This window comes from Notechis scutatus, chromosome 14, assembly GCF_049901735.1.
Source record: "Notechis scutatus isolate UNSWTSFEM ecotype Mainland chromosome 14, rNotScu1.2, whole genome shotgun sequence".
Lineage (NCBI taxonomy): Eukaryota > Metazoa > Chordata > Lepidosauria > Squamata > Elapidae > Notechis > Notechis scutatus.
Window position 1 is genome coordinate 11,150,141 of NC_142022.1, and position 21,622 is coordinate 11,171,762.

The following is a 21,622-nucleotide window of genomic DNA, read 5'->3' on the forward strand; positions in this document are numbered from 1 at the left end:
CTTCCCTCTTTGCCTTCCAAGGCATCGCTGGCCCAGGCCCAACCCAAGAAAAGGGCCACCCGGGAGGTCCTGACTGGATGCTCCCCCCTCTTGGCCTCTCCCACCCTTAGGAGCCCCAGGGGGCCTAACCCTTTACAAGGCAGCAGAGTCCGCTTCTTTCATCTTCCAGGACAAACCTAATTCACACACAAAATATTGTTCAGCGTTGGTTGTGATGAGCCCACCTGAAGAGTTTCCTCCAACAGAAGGCCCAGAAGTTGCCATTTTGCTCCCCCAGGGATCCCTCTGTGCCTGCTGCCCAAATGCGCCTGCTGCTCAGTACGTGTGCTGCTGGTGGGCACACCAAATGCTCTGAAGAAACTGCCTCGGCGTGCGCTGCAGAATTTGTGATCTCTAGTGGCGGCAAGATTCTAACATTCTGCCCTTGGCTTGGCTTTTTCAATGAGATGTGGCTCAGAGCAAAGAGGAATTTGCGGGATGTTATTCCATGTTAGTTTGGGTATCTAAGCAGCATTCTCCCAGTTAACTGAAGACAAAGGTTTATTATTGAATTGAATTCTTTATTGTCATTGTCTGTATATACACAGTATACATATAATGAAATACTGTAGCTAATCAAGCTTTCAGCACACTGGGTTGAAACAGGCAAGTTTTATCTAACTGAGCCTCAGACCATCCCTTTATCTTTCTGGCTGGGGAGCTTAAGAAAAGGAAGGTGAACTATTCAGAAAACCACCCCTTGGAAATGTTTTTCACAGAGGTCTAAGTCCATTTCTCACATCAACACTCTTCCTGTATCCAGTTTACAATCATACATTCCCCTCAATAAATGCTATTAAAAACATGTACTTTTCATAAAGAAATCATCTTTACTATTATATATTAGCAGGCCACTCCTTTAACATTTTCCAAAAGTATGTCAGATCTTTGTAAAAAAAAATCCTGAAACTTAGGAATCCTGCAAAAATAGAATGTGTCCTGGTCTCATTTCCAAAGACACAACAACTAGGGATTAAAATATGTGCTGCGAGTTTTATCTGCTTGGAAAGGGATGTGTGACAGCACGAAGAGACAGCTTTAAGTCTGAACGCAGCACTGTTGTGAGGTGTTGAATTTTCCTTAACAGGATATTTTTTAACATTCAGAATGTAGGATAATTATCAGTTCTTTGCCTGTGATCACACCAGCTATGTGGAAACCAGGAAGCTTCATAGATTTTACACTCTTCTTTCTGAGTACGTGATTGGAACTCACCACTATCCTTCGGCCTCACTCAAACCCAGCAGGCTACTTCCATGATCCCATTCTTACTCTCAGGAAAGAGGGACTTCTGCATCTTGTCAACTAGGTCAATCCCTGTTATTTTTGTATCAACAGCTTTATCTGTCTCTGTGGGGGAGAAATTCAGAGTTTGGCATCTTGGTTGAGGCCTTCTGGAAGATAGCCTATGGTTGGATTCAAGTGGTAATGTCAGGTTCCAAGAAATGCAACCATTAAAAAACAAACTCCGAGGCATTTCAATTCCTCAAAGAACAAGTTTATTAAGATACACCATCTTGGCACTAACTCGTGGAAAGCCAGTACTGAAAGTTTCCCAGCTTTCCACGTCACTGTAACTAGAATTTTCTCAATTTTCCAAAACAATATGTCACATTGACCCCACTGGGGCATGGAACGGTTGCCTGACAACTTCATTCCTCCTTCCTCTGCGGCTGACTCATCATCCAGCTATGTTGTTTTAGCTGGAACTCCATCCACCTCAGTTCTTCCCCTTCAGCTCCCAAGTGTGTCAAACCGAATTCATATGAATAACCCAGATATAAACCAACCCACCATCTAACCCAATTCAGGCTTGACAGATAATTCATAGCTACTTGTGGGAAGGGATGTCACTCAGCAAACTGACTCGGGGCACACAAGATCTAGTTGCAGACAATGAGGAATTCCCAGGTATGGCATCTCACTTGATACACTGGTTTCTCACCCAGCTTATGATGGGGATCACGCTGGCTTTCACCTCCTTTCTTGAAATCTCTCATGGTTATTGTGCCTGGAGAACATTTATATCTGGGCATCAAGCAACCCCATCCCCCTTCAATAAGGTAATAGCAGCAAAGTAATCTGATAGCTGGGAGGGGTCTGAAACTTGGAAAGTCCAACCTATCCTACTAAATTGGATGCTTAAGTCCCTGAGTGACTCCCCCTACCCAATACACTTACCTCCCTGCTGGAAGGAGCAGATCTTTGGAACTAACCCTAACCCTTCTAACTCTGTGAGGGCAAGAGGACCGCAAACAAAGAAAGCCATTATAGAAAACCTTCTCATTTTTTAAATTTCAAAACAGCAGTTTTTCAATTGGATTTTACAAACAGGATCATTAAAAAAGAGAAAAGTGAAAAACCAACTTTTATTTAAGGGAACACAGGTAATAATCAGGATGAGCAAACCCTCAATGCTGCCAAATACATGGCCATGTTTTTCATCATTAAAGAAGAGGGAGATGCTGCTTGCTGGAATGTTTGTCTCCCCCGCACCCCCCCCAAAAAAAAACCAAAAAAAGGGAGACCAGCAGGAGGTGGCTGTTTTTTCAGGCAGGCCGGTGACCTATTGTGGCCTAGGGAGGGAGAGGCCCCCGCATAGGTCCCCGTGGAGGCACCATGGGCCGTTGGGCAGGACGAGGCGGCAGAGGGATGCGCTGGTAGCTGTAGGGAGGGGGCCGAGGGGGGCCATTGTATCCATGGGGGGGCATCAAGGGAGGCGGCCCACGCATCCCATGAGGTGGCATGGGACCAGGATGACCTGGAGAAATAAAACATGTGGACATCAGATGGCACCCAGAAGATGCCCAAGATCGCATCAAGCTGTGAAGGTAGTTGCTTTTTGGCACTAAGCCAGAAAAGAAGAGAGAGTACCCCAGACCTTTCCACTTACCCATTGGTGATCCAAAGTGAGGGCCCCTGGGTGGCATGCCCATGGGGGGCGGTCCAGGATGGGGCATGCCTGGAGGTGGGCGCGGAGGTGGCTGCCCCCCTGCCCCTGGGGGTCCAGGGTGATGTGGGCCCATTCCAGGCATTCCATGATGGACCTGCATTTGCGGCATCCCTGGGAGGGCAACAAAAGGCAGGGATTTCTCATGCATGCATTCACACAGTTCCAAAGACAAAGATCAACAAAGTTTGTGTCAGGAAGACTTCACCCACATCATACAGCTGATTTACAGGGGCCACAGCTGGATCGCACTGTTCTCAAACTCTCCCACAGCCCCTAGTACTGACATGCCTTACGGTGACAAAGGCAGAGCCGGACTTCTGCTAAGAAGAAAGTTGTTCAAATCATAGAATGTACCTGGATGCATCCCACCAGGAGGGAAAGGATGTGGGTGGGGAGGATGAGCTCCCCCGGGGGCTCCTGTGGAAGGAGGTCCTGGAGCACCAGCCCCCGGTGGCATGGGTGGAGGTGGCATGGCTGGAGGCAATCCTGGTGGCAAAGCTCCCGGAGGGGGCACTGGTGGAGGAAATGATCCAGGTGGGGGGATGCCTAGAATGGAAAAACACAGAACACCTTGAAATATTGGAGAAAGCACCCAACAACCCCCTGGTTGCATCACTCATTTTCAGAACTCAAGCGGTGAGAAAAAACAATTGTTGGAAGCTATCAACCCCAACACTGGTGTACCTGGAGGAGTAACCCCTGGTCCCAAGGTGGTAACCACTGGCGTGGGCACTGAAGGTGGCGGTGGAGCATCTGCAAAGAGTTGATGCGGCCGGTCGGCCTGGGAGAGGGGGTTCTGTGCAGCGAGGAGGCGCTCAGCCGCTGAGCCATGCCTTTCCCCCTTAGAATCCTTCTTGAAGGCATAGGAGACGGTTATGGGGCGGTTGCACAGGTATTGTCCATTCATCGCCTCTATGGCAGCATCTGAAGCATCAAAGCTGGCAAAATTGATGAAGGCGTAACCCTTGGAGTTGCCCGTGTCGGGGTCACGCATGATCTTCGGAGTCTGCAGGATAACCCCAAAAGCGCTAAACGTGTCATACAGCAGCTTCTCGTCAATCTCCGGGTCCAGGTTGCCAATGAAGATGTTGGCACCCACGTCCAGGTTCTTGTTGTGGGCCGAGGCCTTGTTGACCCGGATGGGCTTCCCATAGAGCTTGATCATGTTCATGATCTTGATGGCGTAGTCAGCGTCCTCCTCGCTGAGAAATTCCACGAAGCCATAGCCTGGAAGGACACAACCCGGAGAGGGCCCGCGATTCCGCTGTGCACTGGGCCCCGCGCTTGCCCCAGCAGCCCAAGCAAGCCTCCCCGGGCTCTCCTGCCCAAGGAGACGCCGCCCGCTTACCTTGGTGCTGGCCCGTGACGCGGTCTTTGGGCATGTGGGTGTTGACCACGGGGCCCGCCTGGAGGAAGAGCTCCCACAGGAGCGGCTCGCTGACCTTCTCGTCCAGGCCGCCCACGTAAACGGTGGCATCTGGGGGGCGAGACGGCGGTCAGAGGGCGCGGCGCCGGACGGCCTCCTGCCCGTCCTCCGACCCGCGCCCCTGCCGAGCCTTTCGGAGGCTGGCACCCAGCCCGCGTCTCCGCCGGGCGTCTCGCCCCGCGCCACCCCGAGCACCGCGCCGTTACCTTGGTTCCGCTCCGAGATGGGGCCCGCCGCCATCTTGCTGCGGGAGCTTCCCGGCTTTCACTCGCACTTCCGATCCTAGCCGGAAATTACGTTAAGGGCGCAGCGTGGCCGCCGCGGCCATCGTGTTCCCGGGCGGACGCTGTGGAAGGCAGCTGGCTTTAAGGGCTATACCAGGCAATTCACGCGCATAATCATCTCCTCGCGGAAGTCGGCCTTCAGATTAAATACTAAATCACATGAAGTGCCCGGCACTATATCACAACAACGCGCCTGCGTACGTGCGTCATTTTGACAGCAATAATGTGGCATAAAACCAGAATTTCCGGTTCCACCAGTTTCCGCCCAGAAGAGGGAAACTGCGCCTGGCCAATCAGCGCGAGTCTATCCCAAACTCCTCCTCTTCGCCCTTTCCCGCTTTTTTCTTTCGCCGCGCAGTCGCGCTCAGCCTTTTCTTCTTTTCTTTTGTTCATTCGCGCGCCATTCCTGAGGGGAGAATCGTTGCCTTTTAAAAGAAGGCAGAAAAAGAGAAAAAACTTGAGTAACCCGAAGCTTTGTGGGAGCCTCCTTTCCAAATAGAACGGCAGCCATTGGCGCCTCTGCCTCTTCTAGCCAAGCCGTGTTGGGCTCGCGAGGTGATCGAGGCCCAGCAAGGGTAGGAATAAGTCAGGGAATGGGAATGATGGGTCCTGTGGTCTTACTGCCGTCGTCTCGGCCTCTTCAGGCAGGGAAGAAAGTGCAAAGTAATTGCTTCCCGCACATTGAGGGTTGGATAGAGTAGGAAATGCTTCTGAGCATAGGCAGAGTGCGCCCGAGGCTGAGCAAAGGGAAGAAAGGTCTGGGGGGCCCTCAAGGACTGCCCCCCTTCCCCGGAGGGAACGGGGTAGAGCCTTAAATCGAAACCACCTTCAGGCAAACATGCCCAGGAGGGGCAAGTGGCTGATGTGCTTCATGCTAAATTGGCAGAGAGTTTTATTTAGACCCCAAATACTCCTGTGGCAGGCCTTTAGATAGATAGTAACCCTTTACTTTTGTTTTTTTCCAGCTATCACACTTAATGTGTTTTTACAGTGCCAGTCTGGGCAAGGAAAAGCCACTGGCAGAGGAGATGAAGGCTCTGCAGTTGGTTCAAAAGCTGGTTAAGAAAGGCAACTTCAGGCAGTAAATCGTGATTTAGCCCAAGGTGGGTGAAACAAGGTTTGCCCTTTCTTTTTGGTCTAGGTGAGAAGAAAGGCAAAGTAAATAGCAAAAGGTTTATATAGCACACATGCAAACAAATGAAGTGAGCATGAAATAATGGCGTGAATCCTATATATTCTGGATTTCAGTTTGACACATATAAAGGAAAATTTACATAAAGGTCTGTTGTGGTTGTGGCAAGCCAATTCGTCTTTGTAACATTGTGACAGAGAAAAACCATCCCATTTCATCAAATGCACAAATGTCCTTGACCCAGTTTGTATGCTGTTTACAGAGATTTTTATTTTATTTAAAAAGCCATTAGCTTAAAATTGGCAATTTCCTGTTTGCTGTTAAGAACCAAAGCATATGAAATAGTATAAAATTGAAATGGCAAGCTTTTGCCTTTATGGAAGGTTACACACACACAAACTTGCATATACAGTACATACAGGGGTGGGATTGTACCGGTTCCGATCGGATCGGGCGAACCCCTTGTTCCCATGTTCGATTCTCTGAACTGGTTCACTGTGACGAAGTGGGCCCGCTTGCCCACCCCTGCTCTTTCCTGTGCTTTATGCCTTTGTTTAGAGCACAGCTGATGCACGCGGCAGAGTGGTTTGCTGCGCCTCAGCTGTTTTCTTCATAGAGGCTGCAGTTGAAGGGCTTGCCTTTTTTAAATGCGGAGCACGCATGCGGTTGCTATACTAGTGGAATTCCACCCCTGAGTACATATATACTCAAGCAAATACAGCGGCTAGTACACATTGAGTGAATAAATAGTAAACTTGACATATGAAGAGGGAAGCTAAAAGGATTAGATTTTTGTGCACCAGTGTATCATACATATTGAGTCGGTGGCTCCAGGGTTGATGATTTCTGTCTACTGAATGTATAGTCAGCTTTTGATGCTACTTAATACATTTACAGGTTACTTCTTGGGCAATAAGAACAAAAGTTCTTATTGATCCTTTGCTGTATTCCAGGGCTGTAAATATATAGCATGCCGTTGTCTGCAGCATAAGAACATCAGTTCATTTGGAAAAATGTTCATTTTAGAAAATTATGCATGAGAATATATAAATTACAATGCCTCGTTTAAGAAGTTTCTAAAACCCAGCTTGTTGCAGGTGGTTTATATGAAGGAGAAGCAATAGCTTTTGCCATGAATGTTCAAGAAGCCTGTCCATCACCAATGGGAGGACAAAACTGAGCTTTGTATTTTTAATGAGCTGTTGTGGCCTTCTTACTCATTTTCCAGAGCTATGCTATAGCTTCCTCTTGCTTGCAAATAGGTTAGCCGCTTTTGAAGAAGATCCAGTTCTTCGGTGAGTTTAACAATGTTGGAAGCAAAGAGGCCAACCTGAAGGGTGACATACATTGATATTAAAAACTCAAGTTACAAAATAGTTGCTGCTGCTATATATGCCATTTTTAATCATCTTTTGCATTTATACTCCATGTGTGTGTTCAACCGTACAGGACACAAATTCCTCACCAAGAGGATGCAACATTAAAGATTTTTAGAAGTATGCTTTTAATCCAAATACTGCAATCAGAAAATTAAAATTTCTGCAGCTTGAAATTTCATAAGACAGAAAATCTACTTTAAAATATTTTCCACAATTGAGGATGCTGCTGGCCCTGTCCTTGACTTTTACAAAAATCCCCTTATCCCAACCAAATACAAAAGGAAAAGATGATAGTATTTCCTCACCCACCAACATTTTTGCGGGGTGGGGGAATTGTTACCCATAGAGCAGTTTCTATGGGGAAGCTGCTTAAGAAAAACCATGTCAGGAAGTAGGATGAGGCAAGAGCAATAGTTTGCCCACAAACTCTTTGGAGCTTCAGTGTATCAAATGGAATGGGCACTTTTACCATATTTCCAGTTCACCAGAATCAGAAGAGAAGGCAGTGTATAACCTTTAATAAATACTTTTCATATAAAGGCTGAACCAGAAATAAATTGGCTCATCTGCTGAGCCAGGGGATACCAGGAGAATATACATGTCTGGAGCAGATTGTGGGTGGCACCAAGACATTGTATGCAAGTGCAAGAAGAGAAATGATTCCTGCAGCACACGCCTGTCATTTTTTAAACATTGTTCAAGGTCTTTGAGGCCTTAGTGCATGTTTAGATTTTAAAATGCTTTTGGCATACAACTGAATGGGCTAAAATGATTTAGGAACAATGTGCAAATTAATAACACTGCCCACTTGAAAAATAATTTTCATTACTGTGCAGTGTTTGGAATCAAGACAGTAAATATGAGGTGCTGAACAGGCTTTTACAGACTCCATCAATATACAGTTCAAAAGCTATATTTGGCAATTGGTTATTTCAGCTGAGGCTTTTTTCTATTGGATATTTTTTGTACCTGAACTTCTGGATTCCCCCGAAGATAACACCTTTTCCATAAACGTATTGAAGTCCCTGTATGTGATGGGTGAAGCAGCAAATCATTATGATAAATGAAGCTGCCGTTGGATTTGGCCATCCAAGACCTTTCTTCTCTAGAAGTCTCCAGTGCCTGAACACGATGAAAACTCTTTTTGGAAAGGATCCCATTTTTCCAAGGAAAAATGTGTGATTGCAAACTGAGACAGCCTTTTGAAAAAATGTACAAGGTCTGTTTTTCTGAAGAACTGTTTTCCATCTAGAGGAAAAAGAATGTAGAAAAGATAGCTGCCTTTGAATCTAGCAAGTCAAATGTTTAAAAAAAACCTTATGTTTGTTAATACGCACCTTGTCACCATTTTTGAACAGGAAATTTTTGTTTAAAGTGCCTCCATTGCTGAGTTTGTTCTCATTGTACCAGGGGTTCCTGAACTGTGCTATCTGCCAGGGGTTGGATCTGAGTAGCCAGTTCCAAACTGTAGACAAATTTGTGTGCCCTACATTTTTGATAGGATAACCTTTTTGTAGGATTTCTGAGCAGAGATTTTCTTGCCAGCCATTGATAGGAGTGTAAATTTGATTGAGAAAACGATTCTGGATACAAAGAAAGAGAAACTAATAATTTCCAATATGTGTTTCTCTCCCCCATTTTCATAGATTTTAATATTCAAGGAATTAGGACAACAATCTTTACCCCATTATTTTTCACAACCGCCAGTCTTGGCTCACCTGATTCTTTCGACTTCGTTCCCACTGACAGTTGAATAGGAAACTGCTAGAAAATGGGATGAAGCAGCTATCATATATGGCCATCAAGTAGGCCTCTGTAAACTCAAAAGATTGTGGGAATTGCTGCAGCAGTTGCCATATGGAATCCAGGAAGAGGAAAAATACCGGTGACTACACACACACACCAAAAAAAAAGGGGATTACAACGGATTAAACAAATGATTCCCACCTCTTCCTCCTCCTCTAATCCTTATCTCTTTTATAGTATGTAACTTTTTTCTAAAAAGAGGATGAATTTTAAACTAAAACGAATGCTTAATAGTGGGTGCTAACGCCATGTTTTTTAAAGGCAGAAAGTGGTGTCTCCCATTCTTTGGGTTCCTTGCAAATCCATTTATTTTTATTAGATTTGATCCTGTTTTATTGACTGATTGGTCCACTGAAGGCTACAAACCTACTTGATATTCCTGCCTCCTGTTTTTCCTACACTGCCAGTCCTGTGAGGTGGGTAGGACTGAGAGAGTGACTACCAAAGTCACTCAGGTGGCTTTCATGCCTAAGAAAGGCCTAGAACTCAGTTTCCTGGTTTCTAGGCCAGCATCTTAACCACTACACCAAAACAACTCTCATTTTACTTTATATATACACATTTTATTTCAAATAGCTAAAAGCACAATTTCATTCTAGTTCATAAAACAAGAAACTGACCTCATCCTGGTCATTTTTCTTGAGTACATTGAGACGCTGCAGGAAAGGATGGCCGGCTGCTACCCATTCTTTTTGTATCAGATTCTGGAATCCATGTATTGTCCTATTATATGGATCTGAAAGAATTTGCACTAGGGAAGCCAGCAAACAGTTCAAATCTCTGTCATCTGATTCTGGGAGGAAATGAAACAGATAAAAAGAATTTGTGAGCTGTGGTATTTTTGCATAATTATTAATATGCAGAGAAGTGATTTTACTTACTAGAAATATTCACAAAGATGTAATAGGAAACATACCATAGATCCTGTTTAAATGCTTGTGGATAAACAAAAATAATATAGTGAAATCTGATTGAAGGTACTTCCATCAGATTCCATCCATGGGATTTTGGCACTGCTTCCAAATCAGTATCATGACCCTGGGAAAGGGTTACTTTCCTGTCAACAGGATTTCTCATTAAAGCCTTATCTCCTTGGTTTTAATCTCCTTGCGCTGAGCTTTGTAGCTAGAGACTTGTTTTGTTTTTAACTTTATTATAGGGCTGTGGAGAATATTGGTCAGCTTATTTGAATAATTTTTGTTGTAGATTCACTTGGACTCTAGCCATCCAGCTATCTCATCCTATTTGTAAGAGGAATCGCATGGATGGGAAGTGTGTTTTCTCAAAAGTCGCAGTTCTGTTTAGTTGTATTGCAACACTGCCACTGGGAAAAGAAACCACTCCCCACAAAGTTATGTTGTGCTTATGAATAGATGCTGCATAAGATTGTGGATAGCAAAGAGTGATAAATTAACTGAAATCAGAAAAGTCTTATTTCAGCTTTTATAGAAGACAGAGAATTACTCTGGTCCTTGGAGACTTCTGTCTAGCTCCCATACTGACACATTAGTGATATAAATACCACTAATGAAAATCTAGAACAGCGTGGTTTTCTTGGTTATCTTCAATAAAATTGTAGCATGATTTGTGAAATTATGATTTAGCATATTGTGTGAACCCATGTATTACAGTTTGCAAACAATGGTCAAACAATTTTTAAGCAAGTATTTGAAAATGGAATTAAGGACCAAGGAACTTACTTTACCTTGCAGTACAACTGATCGACTCCTCTCTGTTAGCAGAAGAGTCACTTCACTGGCTTTCTTCAAACATAATCTAGACAGACGAGGAAGATAGCACTTCTCAAGATGTTGGAAGCAAAAAGTACAAGTCTCACATAGCCTTTCCTATTTTTCTAATTGTACTCCTGCCTTTGAAGAATACGCTTTGTGTGACAGTTTCTTTAATATATTGAATAACTAGTCATGTTTAATATAAATCATTTGAAAGGTATTCTTATCTGCATGCTAACATTGGTCTTTAAAAAAATTAAATAAAAATGGCTGCATTGTGAATCAAACAGTAGGTTCTTCCCTGCAGTCTCTTCATATCATATTTTTGGCCAATCTAAAATCATCTTTCTTAACTAAAATCAGCCTTTAAAACACAAGATTAATTAGGAGGATTCATCTTGTAACTAGTTCTCAAATCATAAGGAAGCTAGAAGCCATTTTGTAAACAATCTTCTACATTTTCAAAAGAGACAGGCCTCCTTATTTCATTGAAGGAGAGCAAGAAACAGAGCCAGAGCTTTTTCACCATAATTTCCGTATATATAGGGTTTGCATTTGAAAATAAAATATTTATTTGAATTAATGTCTTAAATTAACCTGTTTCTTAATTCATCTTATTAATCAGTGATTGAGAGAGGGATAACTAGTGCCAGCCCAGGCAACTATCATAGAAGTCTGAGACCTCTTACCTTACATGATCCAGCCACCGTGTATTTTCCAGACTCGAGAACCATTTCTCATCAGATGGTGCAACAGATGTATCTAGGAGAAGCAAGAAGTGTCACTGAAGTTAAATTTGACACCTTTTTGTGAAAATTGGATATATTTTACACCTTTCTATAATAGAAGTCTCATTAAAAGCCTAGGATTTTATTCCTAGGCTTCCAAACCTAGCGAATCAGCTGTATCATAATCCTAAAAATAAAACCAAAACATAAACAGATAAAAGAGGTAAATTGTAAACTTCTAGAAAGCAGAAAGGGGCCCTCCAGATCATTCTGAAGGGCGAACACTGTTGTACAGAAGGCGTCCTTCTATGTTCCTCCTGAGAGACATTCTTTATTTGAAGAAACCTGGAGCACTTCAACCCTGTGGAATCAAATCAACTGGTCAGATGTTATAGGAGATTCCTCAGACGCTATGCCATGTATTATTTTTGTAAGTTCAAAGTGCTTTGCATAGATTTTAAAATATGTCAACATGCTTGGAGTAATTTTACTGACGTTTTGTAGGAAATTCTCAAATTAGATGAGAATTGAAGGTAAGAATAGCTTTCTTAAGGCCAGGCATTGTATTTGAACCAATGATTTCCTGATCCTTAACTCAATATATTGCCTCTTATCCACATAGGTATTTCTGGGTTTCCTAGCGGTTGAATTGAATTTCTGACTTCATTTAAGTGTGTTTACATTTAAATTAATGCAGTCGAATATGGGAGTTTTGTTTCTATCCTTAGACCTGTTTTTGATGTTCAAAATTATCTGGTTGCTTATGCCATCTTGTTGCTGACAAAATTGCTTAATGATCTGATGTAAGAAGAGCACTTGTCATTTCGTATCTTTCATTCACTTATACAGGCATTCTGACATAATGATTGGGCTGAGAGATCTCTTGGTCTGTCCTTGCTAGTGCTAAAATTTGTGTGTGGCACAATTCTTAGAAGGAGAGTTGTTTTCTAATTCTGCTTACCAGTCAGGCAAAGGCTCAGATTCCACAGTTTGGAGTAAGACTGATGGATCTCAGGAAGGCTGGGAAGGTCAGCAGTTGCTTCTACAATTACACACTGAGAATGTCCAGCAAACAATAGTATTTCTATTGCCCTTCAGAGAGGAATAGGGAGGGTGAAGGTAATATTCCAGAAAATGAGACTTTTTAAAAAAAAGTAGTCTAAGGTACTGCACAAATTTGACATTGCCAAAATTTAACAGATTTTTGAGCTTTGGCTGTGTGAAAACGCAACTCTCAAGCTGCTGAGATTATATCATTCTGGATCCTTTGTGTCTGTAATTCACGTATGGTTCCCATGTAAAAGATGAAATGGAATTCAGTTCCATATTGAATTGGAAGCCTTGGTTTTGTTTTGTTCTTTTTGATAAGACCTACCCAAGATTAACCGAGTGATACATACATTAGGAGGATCGGGGGTCTTTTTGAATAAAAGTAATAATGTCTCCAGGTTTTTGCTGATGTCCTGACCCCTTTTTCCACCTCCCCATAAGCTGTCCCACAGTGTTTGGTAATCCACACTTTAGCATCATTCCCATCCACCCCTCCCAGTCATCCCTATCTTTCAACCAATTGGTTTCTCAACAGCAGAAAATTCCATGGCTTACTGTTAGCTATGAGTTTCATTCTTTGGCATTTACCTTATATCTTCCTTCTCTGGATCTGAGTTAGTGTGGAAGTTAGCTGCTCTAAGAAGATCACTGCCATTCGTGTGATGCCAGCACAACCTCTGGTCATGATAACAGAGAGACAAAACTTGAGTTCTAAGCAAGATTTTTCTGATCTTCAAATTCAGACTTCCCTTTCTCTTCTAAATGGTTTTACATTATTTAGGCAGGTATTCCAACATGGAAACATTTCCTCTTTCATGCTCACAGACTGGCTTTGCATATGATGCTAAATGCAGGTTAATAAAGCACAATTCTTAATTTTTATAGAGCATGCTATGCTCTTTGAAATAAACCCTATTGTGGTTTAATGTTAGCATGATTCACACAATATACTAATATAGAAGGTGAGTTTCCTCATTATACTGAATCACTAATTACTTGGCTCCATTTTAACCTAGCCTTTCAGGTTGTGGGAACTTGGAAACATGCTATATTGAGCCATTGTGGGGGATAAATGTCCCTCCCCACAGCTCCTCTGCTTGCAGCTTAACAGTAAGGCTCCCTCCCTCATTTGGCCCTCTTGCTCTTGTGCGTGGCTAGCACAGCACATCCCTAATCGCAGCCTTATACTCAACTGGTATTCGTCTTTCATTGAAATGCACAAACGCTCTTTTCAGCTCATTGTCGAGAAATCGATTGGGGACCCACAAGTATTTGGGAAGGCTGTTAAAAGGAAACAAATATTTTTGAAATCAAACCTTACCAAGTATTTCTCTGCAACCTGGTACCCTTTAGTTACACTCCACCATGCCCAGCTAGTATAGGCAGGGTATGACTTAGTCTAACACATCTGAAAGGAACCCGGCTGCCAAATATAGATTTTTAATCTATGTTCAGAAAGGACAATCTAGTGTTCACTTCTATACCCTTAGTTAATTCCATGCCTGATTCTTGATGCAGCAAGATAGCATCAGATAATAATTTATTAGAATCTGACTGCATACTTTTAAAATGCCTGGGTTTTAAGAAGATTCTACCTAAAAAAAGAGACAAATACATATGTTAACTGGCTACACAGCACAAACACTAACTAACTTTTTACCTTTGCAAGAGCTTCCAGATCTAGGCTCCTTGGCTTAAGCCTTAAATGTCAGAAGGACTCCAACTTCTCTCTCCCATTCATCCTGACTTCACCTCTTTCCATTGTTACTTCTCCATTAGCATATCTGCCCCCAATGCAACATTTAGTATTGATGGGAAAGCACCTCCCATTCTCCTGAAAATGATCTTTACCTGGTAGACATATCGAAGCGTTCATTGACTGGGCTGACTCGCCAGCCAGCTGCACCGAGCCGCTTCAACTCCTTCTCCCAGTCACAGAGAGTCTCAAAAAGCACTACTGAGAATCCTTCCTGCAGCTGAATATCCTGTCTGGCCAGGCAGCTGTTCTCTGCAACACAGGTCAATGTTGAGATGCGTATTTCAATAAAAAATATCCCTGTTTCTTTGATGTTGCAAGTGCTCCATCGCTGGAGGTTTTCAAGAAAAGAGTGGGTAACAGTTTATATCTGAGATCGTGCAGAAGACTCCTGCTTTGGGCAGGGGGTTGGACTTGAAGACCTCTTTCCAACCTTAAGGTTCTATGTCTACTTACCCAAATTCTTCAGAGCTAAGTATTCATAGCAGGTATCCCTGCCACTGTTCTCCTGAGCTTGTGCAATGGCCATTGTCACCTGGAAAGTAAAGTTATGGAAGAGCAAGGTCATCTAGCTGGCTTCCTGTCTAAGGCAGACTGAGGGTGAAAAAAAAAAAAGGAATCTTTTTAAAAAGAAAAGGCTTTTCTGCCTTTAAGGAGAAGTTAATAAAATATGCCAATGAATGAGGCCAATGATTCTCATATCTAAAATATTGTTTACCATGATGGGAAGAATTAGTCTGTGCCATCTTGCATTTTCCAGTGCCGGAATTAGGAAGGGGGAATGAATTGCATATTCTCTTAATTGCAGAAAAGGTCGGTCATACAAGTATTTGATTTCTGAATGGAGAGTGAGAATATCTTTTGGCAGAAGGACTGTGTTTAGACTCACCATTTACTAGATATCTTTCTGCTGAATTCACCGCCATAACTTACCCGGAAGGCCTGAGGTTCGAAGCCATTTTCATGGAACTGGAACCTTAGCACCCGGAAATCCCGGCAGTAGATGATCAGTTCCTCAGGAATGAACTTCAGTGTAGATGTGCTCGTTAGCACCTTGGCTTTTGTGAAACTATTCACTGGGGTGAGAACACAAATCATGTTTTTAGGAGGAGGAAGGCTGTTGCGAGGGAAATACTGTTTATTAGAATGACCAACAGTGTCAATTTACAGAGCAATAAGGCAACAGTTTCCTGCCTTGGACAGTTTACAAGTCTAAAACTGGATGAAGTCCTTCCCAACTGTTACATTCTGATTCTGTCTCTGATCTTCAGAGAAAAATAAGATTCCATGGAAAATATTACAGATTTTAAGAGGTATTTCAAATGGAAATGGAAAAGAAGCATTGATTGATTTATTGCATCCTGAGCAAAATTATCTAAGAACAAAATAGTTGGCTATTATAAACCCAAAGATTAAATAGGCATTTTTTCCTCTGAACCTACCAGCCACCAGTTTTCCAATACCTGGTAGGGCCACTTCATAGTCACTGCACATAAACAGATAGCAAGAGTCATTCTAGAAGGAAAAGAAATTGGTATTTTATATTTCTGATCTCTTCCCTTAGTCACACAGTTTGAGCAGAAGCCACTTACATATGCTTGGAATACTGTACTGAATCTCCTTGTCACAGGTACACCCACAACAATAGGTTTCACCCAGGGGTGGGATTCAACCAGTGTTACTACCAGGTCAGTGATTACGTTTTGCACTTGCGCGCGTGTAATACACCTTGAGCTGTGCGTGCGAGTGCACAGCATTTGAAAAACCACTTTTTTACTGCTTTTTCAACCTCAGTTGTGCCGCACAAAGCAGCTGAGGTTGAAAAAGCAGGAAATAAAGGTCAGGTAACAGCCCGGGCGGGCAGGTGGGCCAAACAGCAGCAGATACAGAACCGGTTCTGTGTCTGCTGTTCTTCAGAGCTACTGGTTCTATAGAGCCGGGCAGAACCGATAGCATCCCACCCCTGGTTTCACCACGTTTTCTTGTCATAAGAGATACTGGTCAGGATTCTTTACTGTTTTAAAAGAACTGAACAACCTCATGGTGGAGTTACTGGGACGGAGGGATGATTAGTTGGAGGGACTAGTGTTCTTTTCTCACCGGATTTCAACTGATTCTATAGACTGAATCTAGAAGGGAAATGTAACTCAAACCCAAAGCAGAAATACAACAGAAAATATTCCTTCTGTGAAGGCAGGTCTAAAACTCTGTGACTGAGCAAGCCCCAAGAATCCTTGCGTTTTATGTTCCTCTTCTGAGTTCCATGCCTTCACAACTTCCAAACCATCTTTTCCTCCTACCTTTCCATTCCTGTTGCTCACTTGCTGCTCTCTGCTTTTAGGCATAACCTGAATTGCTATTAGTGGCCATGAATCAGTTGCCAAACGCACCTCATTGTTTGGAGAGGAATCTGGTAAGAAGGCCACTCTCAGATTAGTACAGTAAAGTGTGCCAGGAATATGGCCTTCTCCATCTCGGGAAGAACTGCTTTTTTTAACATGATCTGCTACTTCTTGGATATATTCACCTGAAATAAACAGTTAACTGTTAATTAACAGTTGAAGGATGACCACAAGGATTTTGTATTTCATTTTTAAGTGCCACAGTGGGATATATGAAGGTAGTATGTGAAGTATTTAATGAGTTACATGCATTAAGTATGTAATTAAGGATCACATATTTTATATGTGAGAAATAATGTAGCAGAGGTTGGGTAGAAATTCTTCCTGCAAGATCCAGAATAGTAATTTGTGCAGGGAGGCAGTGCGCAGCATCTATTGATGAATGATATCCCAGCATCCCAGCATTTACTCAAATTATACTGATGCAATAAGAAGGTAGAAATTTATCACAGATAGTTCTTGCCAGCAGAAAAGATAAGAACAATCTTTTGCATACCACAAAGTCTTTAATTGGTTGGGATTCGTGAATCAAAGAAATCAGCAAAATTTGTCCAGTTCACCAACCATTCCACCATAGTGAGTATTTCAGAGTCTTCACAAGTACTCTCTGATAATTATCTCAAGCTACGGCAACATTTGAGAGCCTACTGATTGGAAAGAACTAACATTGTAACTTGAACTTGGAAGTTCAGATGCACTTTTTCCTGCATATTATTGGAGAATATGTTGACAAGCTAAAGTTAATGCCAAGTTATATTAAGTTGAAGATATAAAAAGGAAAATCTCATCTTGTTTTATGCATTTAACTCTTTTCATTCCATAGTGATAAGCGGGTTGATTCATTTCCAGGCATATCAGTGCCTCTAAGGCAGTTACATTACTTGGAATCTAAGCAAATGAAGCATCTTCTGTGCAAGGATCTCACAACTTAAACCTGTATGTACTCTTTTGCATAGCATTATATTTGGTAAAAAGGTTCATGCTTTGCATCTCTGCTTTGGTTTCATAGACCTTGCTGCTGTATTATATAGAATTTAGTGAACAGAATCTATTTATTAGCCTTATTTTGCATAAAGGACTTACCTTCTGCTGCAGCAAAACAGCTCAGAGAATCCCTTCCCTCAAATCTTAATAGGAGGAGGTTTTTTTCCCCCCTATAATGATGTATCATGCCTTCACCCCCACCCTGTAAGGGTGTCCTCCATCACCATTGGGCTTGGCTGCTTACTTAAGCTGAACCATGTGACCCTGCAGAGGCAGCCTGGGAATGATCTGCTCTATTGGTGTCTGCTTTTTTAGGCACCCCAGCCTCCCATCAGTGTGACTTCAAGTGAAACATTGTACAGTAATAACCCTTCATATCCTTGCAAGAAAAAGTTTGACTCCATTTTTAATAGCATTCTAGCTCTGGTTTTTCCTCTCCATGCAATCTCAGCATGCTTGAGAAATGTAGCCCAAGTCTGACATCCATGTGCATGCATGCCCACATTGGCCCATTTCCCCCATTACCTTCAATGCACTGGAGAGAGTGAAAATTCCCATTCCTCTTTCTGCTCATGTGGGGGGACTTTGGACTCCTGGGCTGCAGAGAAGGAAATAAAGATAGTCACCAGTGCAGCACAAATTGCGTTTCCTGGAAGCAAAGGATCTGGACTTGCAATATCTTTAGTCTGAACTAGTAAGACCTATCTGGATATTCTTAAAGTAATACCAAGCAGAGATGAAACAGACAACACTTTTTGTCTTGTCAGTGCTAGTGAAAAAAGGGACAAGGGGCTATTTTGCATATTTTCATAATTTTAGGGAGGAGGGGAGGTTTGCACAAGATACTGGCAGTTTACAAGACTGTACTCTTATACACTACACTACACCAACATTTCAAGGCCAAGTATAATTTAACAAATCAGTAAATCACCTTGCAAAATGATTTTCTCCCTTGCCTTCTTTAACAGTGCTAGTAAAAGGAAGCTTGTGTCTGTCCTACCATTTCTTTTACATTCTAAACTTTAGATTGAGGATTGTCAATCTAAAATAACAAGCAAGCTCAGAGAGCACCACAGACCCTAACCCTGAGCTACAAATATTCTCCTTTATTAATAAAGGAGATTAATTAGATCGATTATGCCTTCCTGTATCTTCAGCTCCAGTGATCGTAACAGCACTTGGACTGGCTGACTTCAGCCATGCATACTTCTGCCTCAATTTGGAAAACATTGCTTGATTATGCAAAGAATGTCAGAAAGGAAAGAGAAAGAGAATGCTTGTAATAGTAAGGAAAAAAAAACAGATCTTTCTTGGAAAAGCAAAGACAGTTGAGCAGAAAAATATACATAAACTATTAATTAGACAAATTGAAACAAGCACTAGAATCACAGACTTTAACCTGTTTTAATTGGCCTTATTACTTTCCCTGGCTGTTCTAAAGAAACCGCCTGAGATCAGCTGCCTGGTCATAGCAGGAACCCTGGAATGAAGCACTCAGGCCAAGAGGCTGGGTTCCCTAGCTACCAGCTCAAAAGCCAAAGAAGCGTTAAAGCCAGGCGGCAGGATATTTTAAAAACATTCTAAATGTTTGTGAATCATTAACGGGAAAGTTGCCCTGCTGAAACGCTCCATAGCCAAGTACATAATGTACAGAAACAAACACCCATTTCTAAAATTATCGCTGCTTTAAACAAAAAGGGAGATTAGTGCTTTGAATCAACTTAAGAGTTTGGGTGCAGAACTCCTGTAGATCTTTAGACAAAATAATTTTAGAAATGTTGCTTTGAAATTGCAGCAGTATTTTAAATCTTCTGAAAGGAGACAAAAACAAACAGTTGGCTGCATTGAAATTATTTCCCAGTATAATGCCATGGATATCCAGTCATTACACCTAGTTTTGTTTTTCCATCCCTACTTCCTAACATCTATTTACAAGTGGTGCTGCTCATGCATTATGTTGTGCAAGAGAAAACACATTGATGTTAGTGGCTGTCTTGCCCTTGAGAGTAGTGTGGTTTAAAAAGGGAGTTTAAAAATCCAAAGTTTTCACTGGTGGCAGGGACACAGTTGACACAGTTTGCATCCCAATGATTTCAGTACACATTATTTTTGAAGGGCTCCTGGATAACACGGGTGCCACTTTGAAACGTTCTTAAATTTGCACAAAATATAGAATTAACTTCCCTATATGCATACTACTACCACCAAGTGTAATAACTGTATAATGTACCCAGACCTTTAGATCCTTGCACCAGACCTCACACATCTCCCTCTTTATACTAGAAGGATCTTACAGAGTAATCCTCTGCTGCATTTGAGAATATTACAGTAGAAAACCGGAAGATTTATTTATAGCCATATTCCCCCTCCTCCCTCAGTTTCCCCAAATCGCTGGCAAAAAAGTTACTCAACCTTCATTCACACATCAAAACAATAGGCAGATTCACTACTTACCCCTGTATCCGGAAGAGGGTGTTTAATTTTAAAAGAGTTCTTGGACATAGAAAGCATTGTAGTGTCTTTGTGTGCCTCATAAAAAAGGGCAAGAGCAACACCAGTTTGTGTAATAAAAAATTCTTGAGTGTAGTAGGAGAAATACAGGAAGGAGGAAAAGAAGTCTGTGTCCTAAATCCCCCCTCTGATTATCCTGGAATCTGAAATGCAGGCTAGGACTGGGGGTGACAGAGTGGAAGCATGGTAGGACGGGGGGTCTTGGTGATCAGATACCTCCAAGTCTCTCCTTCCTGCGAGGCAAGATAAACTGAAGCAGCTCTTCTGCAAATGCTGGAAGTCTTCCTTGGAGAGGGCAGAAGCAGAGAGAATGGATACATTTAATCAGATTCCTTTCTAAAAAAAATAAAATGCTGCTGTTTGGAGAGGACATCTGGAAAAGCTGGCCAGCAGCTGTGCATGTAGGAGGGCTGCTAGCTACTGCAAGGCGCGGCTTTTGGCTTTTCCTTGGAGGCCTCCCCACCCCCCTGCTGCAACGGGCCCTTTGGAAAGGAGCAGCCGCAGGAGGGCCATTCAGTCCTCTGTGAAACTGACACCTTCCTCCTCCTGTGGAATAAGCAGGGCGGGTGAAACTGACGCCCTGGCAATGGCTGTATGCTGCATGCAGCTACCAGCAACAGCTCCCCTTCCCTGGTGGTAGCTGCTGTTTTCACAGAGCACTCACTCTGCTGTTCTAGGATGGGGTCTTGTTGCCAAGCTGCTTTAGTCATAACACAAATCCAGAGACCTCGATTTGCAGTTGACAGGCTAACGAGCAGAATCCTGTCATTTAAAAAAAAAAAAAAAAAGATCACACATTAGTTTTTGCAAGTTAATGGTATGTGTGGTTAATGCAAGGACAGGCAAAGTCCTCTGTTTAAATTTCCAGAAGGAAATTCCCTCTGAACATAGGGCAAACTTGGCAATCATTTTGGAAAGAGCTAGACTAGAGTGTTGAAGAACTGAAGGCAGAAATCATAAATTGTGATAAGAGGATGTAAAGCAACCCCCACCTATAGTGGAAGCTAGTGCTTTTTTAGCATGTGGTCTGGCATTTGTAAGCAGCAAGATTTTTCAGCTTTACTGACAACAGCAAATTAAGAGTGATTAAAAAAAAGGATAATGGACATTAAAAAAAATAAAAGTCCATTGTGAGCAAGTTTCAAACTATATACAGTGAAACAAAACATCTAATTTTTATACAAACTGGTGTTGCTGTTATATATGAAAAAATAAAGACTACATACTTGTTGCAGAAAATATATTTGTGGAAAGTGGGGGGGGGGGGAGTTGTCATGTAAATGCTGCAGCTTAGATACAAATAAATCCCAATTCTTTTAGAAGTGTGGGAAAGCTGAAAACTGAGTTATTCTGTAACCTTCATTAATCTCCAGAATTGTTGGTTAACAACACTAATTAAAACTAGGTCCTGTGGTCTTTGGACCTGCTTGCTGTAATAA

General features: G+C 42.4%; 2 protein-coding genes and 1 long non-coding RNA gene across 16 annotated transcripts; 1 reads left to right on the forward strand and 2 right to left on the reverse strand.

The window, feature by feature from the left end:
• Positions 1–1,515: 1,515 nt before the first annotated feature.
• Positions 1,516–4,688, reverse strand: SF3B4 (splicing factor 3b subunit 4). Its single transcript, XM_026685988.2, has 6 exons — positions 4,625–4,688; positions 4,341–4,469; positions 3,677–4,219; positions 3,347–3,538; positions 2,933–3,103; positions 1,516–2,800 (listed from the first exon to the last, which is right to left on the reverse strand). Exons 1-6 carry the CDS (start codon positions 4,656–4,658, stop codon positions 2,616–2,618), a joined length of 1,254 nt encoding a protein of 417 aa, XP_026541773.1. The 5' UTR covers positions 4,659–4,688; the 3' UTR covers positions 1,516–2,615.
• A 320-nt stretch (positions 4,689–5,008) lies between these two features.
• On the forward strand, positions 5,009–10,510 carry LOC148129565 (uncharacterized). Its single transcript, XR_015745364.1, has 3 exons — positions 5,009–5,277; positions 5,668–5,805; positions 10,226–10,510. It is a non-coding gene; the product is annotated as an uncharacterized LOC148129565 (long non-coding RNA).
• On the reverse strand, positions 6,079–20,850 carry MTMR11 (myotubularin related protein 11). Of its 14 annotated transcripts, none has more exons than XR_015745363.1 (17): positions 20,127–20,844; positions 18,198–18,270; positions 16,677–16,813; positions 15,729–15,801; positions 15,220–15,362; positions 14,743–14,821; positions 14,382–14,538; positions 13,724–13,811; positions 13,119–13,207; positions 12,442–12,572; positions 11,442–11,514; positions 10,720–10,795; positions 9,640–9,812; positions 8,932–9,102; positions 8,551–8,796; positions 8,183–8,461; positions 6,079–7,164 (listed from the first exon to the last, which is right to left on the reverse strand). XR_015745363.1 is itself a non-coding variant. In XM_026685961.2 (17 exons), the coding sequence occupies exons 1-17, from the start codon at positions 20,181–20,183 to the stop codon at positions 7,048–7,050; spliced, it is 2,157 nt and encodes a 718-aa protein (XP_026541746.1). In that variant the 5' UTR covers positions 20,184–20,850; the 3' UTR covers positions 6,079–7,047. The 14 variants fall into 14 exon arrangements, 13 of the variants coding, with proteins under 13 accessions (XP_026541746.1, XP_087799730.1, XP_087799733.1 ...); XM_026685961.2 differs by having other exon boundaries at positions 10,725–10,795; positions 20,127–20,850; XM_087943604.1 differs by having other exon boundaries at positions 10,725–10,795; positions 15,750–15,801; positions 20,127–20,829.
• Positions 20,851–21,622: the final 772 nt, after the last annotated feature.